Genomic DNA, 8,323 nt, shown 5'->3' with positions numbered 1-8,323 from the left:
AGAGTGGATTGTGTCCCATTCACAACATGAAACCACAGTCAGACCTCCAGACCTGACTGATGGCTGCGCGATGCCAAAGCTAAATCCAAGCCCAGGTGACCACCAGCGGTCCCTGTCTGCAGCCCTCGTCTTGAGGGTCTAACTACTTAATAAGTGGCTGTCCCAGGTTTCCTGGACATAGTCCAGACCCACAGAGGCCCCCTTCGAACGGACGCCCAAAAGCATAAGGAGGGCTTCATTTATCAATCAGACCAATCACAGACTTTTCCGGGGCTAGGGACGGCCACATGTTGGGGATTAGGCACACGGAATTCAGTGCAACCAAATTGTGGAGGTTTGGTCAGTTAGAGATTATAGCAAATCAACAATGAAAAGAGTTGGATTACACTACAGTTGCTGGATCGATGTGCTGGATCGCCTATCAATGTATTGTAAGACACAGACTGCAAATGACATGGGTAATGCTAAATTAGCTAAGATGCTAAGCTATTTTAACAGTAGCACAAAGTCCACAAACTGACCTTAGACAGCAATACTTATATCTAAAGTCTGCTAACGTTAGCCACCAAAAGTTGATTAATTTTATTGCTTATGAGGACAACTTTTCATTTGTAAGAGGAAGAGTTATTTATTTATTTTCTAAAAAGTAACAGAGTCTGGCATTAAGCTTTTAGAAGATTGTATGTAGACGGATAAATGTGGCAGAATAAATTCCAAACTCATTTACAGTTTAACCTGATCAAACCTGATCAGTTTAACCTGATCAAACGTGTGCAGACGGACACTGACCGTGCACGTTTCTCCCGCCACATCCACGGCATCACAACTCAAATGTCAAAGTGAGTGTGACATCGCTGCATTACAAATAAGGTTTATCTGAAAGCTTCGGAGTAGATAATTATTGTTACCCAACCAACATCCAAGCCGTGAGCCGTGCATCTGATTGAGAAGCCGACGGAGAGAGCCGTCAACGTCACCTCTGGCATGTTGTGTCACTCCTGCTCATTTCCATCTCTGCACACAGATGACAGACGAGGCCCTGACAGGTGTCACCCCCACCCCCCTGACCCCCGCTGTGTGGGACATGCACACTTTTATATACCATGACTGTAACTAGAAGGAGAGGTAGGTGTTTCTGTTTCTGTGTGTGCGAGATAGAGAAATAGAAAATGACTGGAGAGAGGAAAATGGAGAAAAGAGACACATGGGTGATGATAGATGTAGGCAGCAAACACTATGTAATGATCCTCTTAAAATATCAAGCAGACAAAGAAATTGAAGGATAATAAAGTCTAGATAAGGCACATTGGGTGAAAACTACAGACTTTTTCCAAACAAAAAGGTTAGAAATCCAGGTAGCCAGCATTTCTCCATGGACATGTGACATGTGTCATCTTTCACAAAGCCCTTTTGTGGGGCAGATCTTGGGACACGTCACAGCACAATAGATGCACTTCAGGCCCAAGTTAGCAAACGCGGAAAGTATGAAGTACAGAGTACATGAATCATTTTACCTTCTTGGCCTAAACAAAAACCAAATTATAACCATATTGCCATTCAATTATTTTATTTTTCATGTAGAATTATGAAACATCACAGAGCTCAGTCATTTGAATATGTAATATTTGAAAACTTTAGCGGGGAGAAAAGAGCAATAGATGTCATGTTACCTGTATGTATATACGGTGTAATATTTTTGTATCTGAGCATTCAACTATTTAATTTACCTGTAATTTATTTGTAGCAGTCAATGAAAATATGTGTCAATTTACCATGCACCATCGCCAAAGAAATTAACAATGATTTTACACAGAGGACAGCTTAAGCTAATGACTTGGTGTCAGCATGAAGATAGACTTAGCAGATAATGGGTACTTCCAATAAGAGTGCTTTTCACTGAGGGGGTATCACCTATGGGAAGAGTGTGTGAGTGCTTTTCACATACAGTATAGGTCCATGGCATTGGACCATGGACACAGAGGTAGTGCACGATTAGCGCACATTACTGGAAATAAATTAGCATGTCATTTTAGAATTTTATTAAATGATATTTTGGAGGTTTAAAAGTTGTTGTAATTGTGTAAGTGTTGGGCAGCAGGATTATGATGCATTTATGCAAATAAAATTAAAATCTAAAATGGTTTGAGTGGTATTTGTACAACCTTAGTGTTGGTAACAAATATTAAAAGTATATTAAGTAATATTAAATAGTATCAGCAAGTGACTATTGCCATTATTGGGAGTCATATGGTGTCTATTCCAACCCTATCGACAGTCTAGCTCCACCAATAGAGGTGTCATTGTTCCTCAACTCTATGGATTTCAACTAGGAGCTCAGGCAAAATGGAGCTAGACCCCCCATATTTCATTTCTCCCTCGCTGATAGCATTTATCAGCAGTGTCCTGATAAAAACAAAATATGCAACTTAAGCCCGAGCAGGGCTAAGCCGCCGAGGTGGACAGGATTACCTGGAGGCTAGCCGGGACAGGCATCAGATTGTACTGTCATAAAGGGCCATTAGACTCTTGGCAAACTGTACCTCAAGCCCAAGATGACAGAGCTTTTCAAGACGGACAGGGGGGAAAATATGAAACTTAAATTCGTCATGACAGACATCTCAGTGAATGAGACCCCCAGAAAAATGGCTCTGTGGAGAAAAACAACATAGAAAAGATACTTTATTTTTATGTTCATATGACACCTATGGCAATTTAATTGAATGTATTACCAAGTTTGAAATAATCAATACCCACTGTTCTATACACAATCTAAGTATTTATATGAGTAGAGAGACTGGGTTTCCACACAACACACAATGGAGTAGACTTACTGACTGGCTGGGATTAAATTTAATACAGGATCTTGACAGACATATCCTGAATGCATATCACTCTCTCTGCAGATTTCCTAGGAGCAAAGCTTACATGTTTTTTCTTGGATTTGCCTCATTAATTGGCTAGTTAAGTCCCCCTAATCCACGATGATCACTTTCTTGTATGTTTTAGGGCATTTCTTTAAGCTCAAGTATCCCATTACTTTCTTGTTTCAATACTTCACATCTTTCACAAGTAAATAAAGCTCAAACACAACGAAGCTTTGAAAGACATGAACACGCTCAGTTTTGAGTGGCACCATATGAAGCCTCCATTTCGAGGCAGAGAAAATAGCAATGCAAAGTGTAATTGTTGTGAGGGGGTGTCTAGACAAAGCGTCCGCAGGTACAGCAAGTATACGGCTAGACGACTCAGCAGACAGCCGTCTGTCTTCCTATGCGCTGTCACTTTCTCTGACATGTGGAAGAAGAGGTCTTGTCTGTTATCTCTGTGAGTTGATCTGGATTATTTGGAGACACGCACTTCTCTCGTCTCTCTCAAAAGTCCACCCATTTACATCCATCCACCTCTCACTGTGCACCGCCTCAAGGCCATATCAGTCAGGCAGTAGTGGCGGGGTTGATGTGGGGGGGGGGGGGGGGGGCAGACTGGCCGGGCAGGCTTCAGCTGGAGTCTTCCTCTGTCTGCCCTGTCTGTCTCTTTCAGTGTACTTATAGCGGCTGTCGACCTGTCCTTTCCCAGAGGGCTTTGTGAAAGGATAGAAATGTGATGCTGCTTCTCAGACACAAGTTGCGGTGGAGTCTGTCTGCGGTGGCCATGTTGTATCTCCCTTCTATGCCCCCCCCCCCCCTTCCTATTTTTTTTTTTAACAGAGAGACTCCAGGCGCCAGGCGCCGTGTAACTGCAGTCTCAGGTATGCTGGACGGACGTTGCAGCCACTTCCCAGGGCTTCACCTGCACCTGAGACTGAGTGACGCGGGCACCAGAGTCAGCTAGAGAGAGCAGCTCAAAGCAAGACAGGCTGCCATTCATAAATCAAATTCTCTAACAGAAGATGTAAATGAAACTGCCTCGGCGGTTGTCACTATATAGTTTATGGCCTTATTAACTTAGATTGCACCCATCATTTCAATCCTATAGTCTCTTTAAAAAGGGTGACAAGAACTTATTCTGTTTTCAAAAATATTGTTAATCAGGCTCTGAGAGCATCTAATCTGTCATAGCTATCATATAATGCGTACTCTATATATTGCAGCTATTTCCATAATCAATAATAATTTTTTTCAAGCAAAAATGTAACAAATGTGTTTATTTCAGCTTCTCAGTTGTAATGATTTGCTGTTTTTCTTTGTCTAATTTGACAGTAAACAGAATATATTTAGGCTTTGGACTGTTGGTAGGACACCACAAGACATTAAAAAATAGGTATTTTTCAATATTATTTGAAATTTGGTCAAACAATTCTTCAATTAATTGAGAAAGTTATCTGCAGTTGCAGCCTGAAAAACATCATTAATTAGCATGTATCACTGTTATTCTCCATTCATTAATTCAAATGAAAAAGTCTCAGACTCAGTAGATGTGATCTTTTGTTTTATGATCTGTTATGCCTAAATCCTGTATTTTTACGCATGCATTTCTATGTCTAACTATAATGAAGCTATTTAAAGACAATCGCATTTACTTCCTGCACTTTCTCTACATGTCTTGTTCGTCTTTCCTCTAAATGTTGTGGCATTGTCATGTGTAAAGCCTTAGGATGATTACAAAATAATTTGAAAATAGAATAAGTACGTAGAGCCTAAGTTGAGGTTTGCTCCATCTGTCAACATATGACAGCTGCAGAGCAATTTTCATTGTGGTGTGAGTGGTTTTGTGGGAAATGTGCGCTCTCATTTATCTAAAATACATCCTAAGCTGTGGCTGCCGCTTCATTATTTGAGCAGGCCACATGGGTTACAATGTGCATTTGTTCCTAAATGAAAAATCTTTGCTGAAATTTGACTGACTTGTGTGCATATGTTTTGAGGACTGCACAAGGCTTTTGTGGTGGTGTGGGAGAGAAAAAGTGTGCCTGGGAGAGAGTGAAACAGCCTACAGGGAGAAATTCAGAGGGGCAGAGAGAAATAGTTTTCTGTTTTCCCCAAAAAGATTTGAAGCTTTGCTTTGCTCCACCCTTTGAAACAAACAACTGTTATTGAAATCCATCCATGCTGAAGACAAGGAAACAAGCAAACAGATGCTTTACAGTATAGCCTTAGCTATATCTACAATTTACTATACCGATGAAGCTCTGCATGCTTTTTAAAATGTCTTTATCAATGAGGTACAACAACAGTCATGAAAATACACAAATGCTGTACAGGCCAGGGGATACTAAGGGATATTTAAATTCTCATGACACCACCACCACATGGACCTTTCCTGTGTATAGCATATATGCTTAGTCTTACATATCGCCATCACATCTTTTATTGCCACCTATACAGTATGACAAAGCCAGTAAAGACATCAGTTAGGCTACTGGACATCCAGAATTACTTTAAGATCAGAATAGGTAACTTTTCAATGCCAAGGCCCCGAAAATAGCATTAGCTTACAGCCGAGGCTCCCCTTTTGAAAGTTATATGGCAAAAAAAAAGATAATAAAATCATATAAAACATCTGAATAGATTTCCTCAACAATAATAAAAATATTGATAATAAATCTTTTTTTTTTTTTTAATCTTCCCTGAAATTTGCTGAAGACCCCCTGGTTTAAAGAAACTCACTAGTTTATACACTATAATGCCCTCCACCATTTCATCAAGCTTTTGATTAGTTACTGTATTTTATAATAAAATAATAAAATGAAAATAATACTAATAATATACTATTAAATATAATATTATTAAATGTGTGTGTCTGATTCTGTCTGTCTGTGTAAATGGTGTCTTGGCGATGAACGTGGTGTTTTTTAATACTCTCCCGGACTGAGTGGAAATGCATATTTATCAGAATTAGATAATTAAATTATTAAATTTGACTCTGGTTTTCACATTGCTCTCAATGTACATACATATAATATACAAATAAACAAGAAAAATATAAAAAAACAAGGACATTAAAGACAACAAAGTAGAACAGAGAAACTAAGCATAAACATTTAACTACTATGTACAATATAAATATCTATTGAAGAATATATATGAACATAAAGAACAACAAAAAGGACAATGGATTTGGGAATTTAATGCAATATTAATGTAAAGCACATTGAGTTTACTTCAAATCAAATGAGCTACATACGAAAAACAAATGCCTCGCTGAATGCTGCGCTTTTCTGCGCAGTCAACGCAACCTAGAGCTGCTCGAACATCCTCAGCGTCCTGCGATAGAAAGCCATTCATTAATAAACAGCAACACAGCGCCATCACAGCTAACATGTCAGACAAGAAACAGACCGTGGACCTGGGCTTACTGGAGGAGGATGATGAGTTTGAAGAATTCCCAGCCGAGGGTAAATACTACAGATAATGTCTGAAGTCACACTACGCTTTTTTACTTTTCTTACTGACCGTCGGTAGCTTGTTTTGTCGGTGCTGGGCCCTGCAACAGTGACTCAGCTAGCCTAGCCATGTTAGCTGTAGCGTTAGCTAGCAGTTAACTCATTTGCTGCTAACACGATACACAACGACACACAGCCAGGTGATTTACCTTTAACTAACGTAACGTTAACCGAACCAGTCAACTTGTGGAGCTTGTTGTCTTCTGATTTCATAGACTGTAATTATATTACTTCACAGTTGACATATTTGTTAATTTGCTAGCGTTTATGCTTTAGCTCCCTCGCTAACGTTAATGCTAGCCGACAAGCTAACTAAAGTGTTAGCCGTGCAGGTAGCATTAAGCTGTTGACAGTCAATTGTTTTCTTTTTTCTGAAATGTGAGGTTTTGTTTACAGTACTTTGTTTTCTAATCTTGGTGATATCCCTCTGTATGGTTCGTAGACTGGACGGGGCTGGATGAAGATGAAGACGCTCATGTTTGGGAAGACAACTGGGATGACGACAACGTAGAGGATGATTTTTCCAATCAGCTGAGGTAATCAATAAAATACACAATGTTGAGCTGCAGCCCCTCAGAGGCTGTCAGTGTATCTAGTACATCATGGGCACAGATGGATTTTTTTCCATTAAATTAGCTTTGCTTTAAGTAGTTGATGCCATAGAGGCCAAATCCTCTTACATTATTAACTTGCACCACAGTGATGGAAGGACAGGATACTGGTCCTTGAAAAGATTTCCAAATATCATTGTATCATTAGCCTTGGTGTCATGTGTTAACTATTTATTTCGTATTGACTTAAAAGTACTTTAAAGTACGTCTGTTAAAAACCAAGGGGAAATGTTTGCTCTTAATATCTTACTTAAATATGTTATGAAGAAAATATGCCCACATATACTGTTGCAGTTCCAATGGAAACAAATGCTACTGATTACATTGTTTTAAACAGAAGTAGACATTGTGACAGGACCAGTTCCAAGTGGTTTCTGGGACTGATTTAATATCAGGTCTGTGTTTCAAAATAGTTTTTTTACAGCATTAAAACCAGAGTTTTGGACATGGCTCTTATACTGTAATGTGACATAGTTTTAAACAAATATAAAATTGCCTTTGAAGTTCTTGCTGTACACTCCAGATGACAGAGGAATGAAATCCAGTGCAGAGCTTATGGTCTCTTTAAAGATGGAGGGTTTTCTCCAACATGCAGCTTGAATTGTCTTGGTTTCTTGCTTTGTAGCCGTGCTGCAGCTTCTCTTTAATAGCTTCGGTTGGGTATTAAATAATGTTTGCTGTTGCATGTTTCACTTGTATCTGACATTATGCCATGAACACCTTGCATTACACTTCAAAGTTATCATAAGATCTGTCATACTTACATTCACATTTATTGGATAATCAATAACGGATGATAAATAAGTGGCTGGTCTGTTTTTATTCGAGTACACTTTAGACCGTAATATGCTATTGTTTTATTTAGACCAATTATGATAGCCATGCTATTAAGTTGTTTCTTAAAGATATCATTATTGTTAAAGGGCACAGCTGCCACATACATCTTTTTAAAAATGTGTAATCATCAAATCCATAGCTGCACACATTATGCAATATTTTATGTATTTTTCACTCCCATCTCTTAATGGTTCTCGCAATCAATAGCAGAGGGTACTTATGCCTCTACCTCCCACCTGTAATCATCTCCACTGACTTGATCTTTCTATTTCCCTTTTCCTCCCTGCAGAGCTGAGCTGGAAAAACACGGCTACAAGATGGAGACGTCTTAGCGGCTAACGAGGCCGTTCACGATTCGATGGCATTGGATATGGACATTTATATTTCAACATTACTGGTTGATCACACGCCACCGGAAATCATTTGAGGATGTTATTTTGTTTCTTTTTTTGTAAGAAATATTGATGGAAGTAAATTGTTTGGAGAAAAAAAA

The 8,323-nt window shown here is 39.1% G+C and overlaps 1 protein-coding gene across 1 annotated transcript; it reads left to right on the top strand.

Annotated features, from left to right (window-relative positions):
- Nucleotides 1-6,212: 6,212 nt before the first annotated feature.
- Nucleotides 6,213-8,323, top strand: sem1 (SEM1 26S proteasome subunit). Its single transcript, XM_079175918.1, has 3 exons — nt 6,213-6,334; nt 6,825-6,918; nt 8,120-8,323. Exons 1-3 carry the CDS (start codon nt 6,259-6,261, stop codon nt 8,160-8,162), a joined length of 213 nt encoding a protein of 70 aa, XP_079032044.1. The 5' UTR covers nt 6,213-6,258; the 3' UTR covers nt 8,163-8,323.

The sequence above is a fragment of the Pholis gunnellus genome, assembly GCF_910591455.1.
Source record: "Pholis gunnellus genome assembly, chromosome: 16".
Classification (NCBI taxonomy): Eukaryota; Metazoa; Chordata; class Actinopteri; order Perciformes; family Pholidae; genus Pholis; species Pholis gunnellus.
This window is presented reverse-complemented; position numbering and strand designations above follow the sequence as displayed.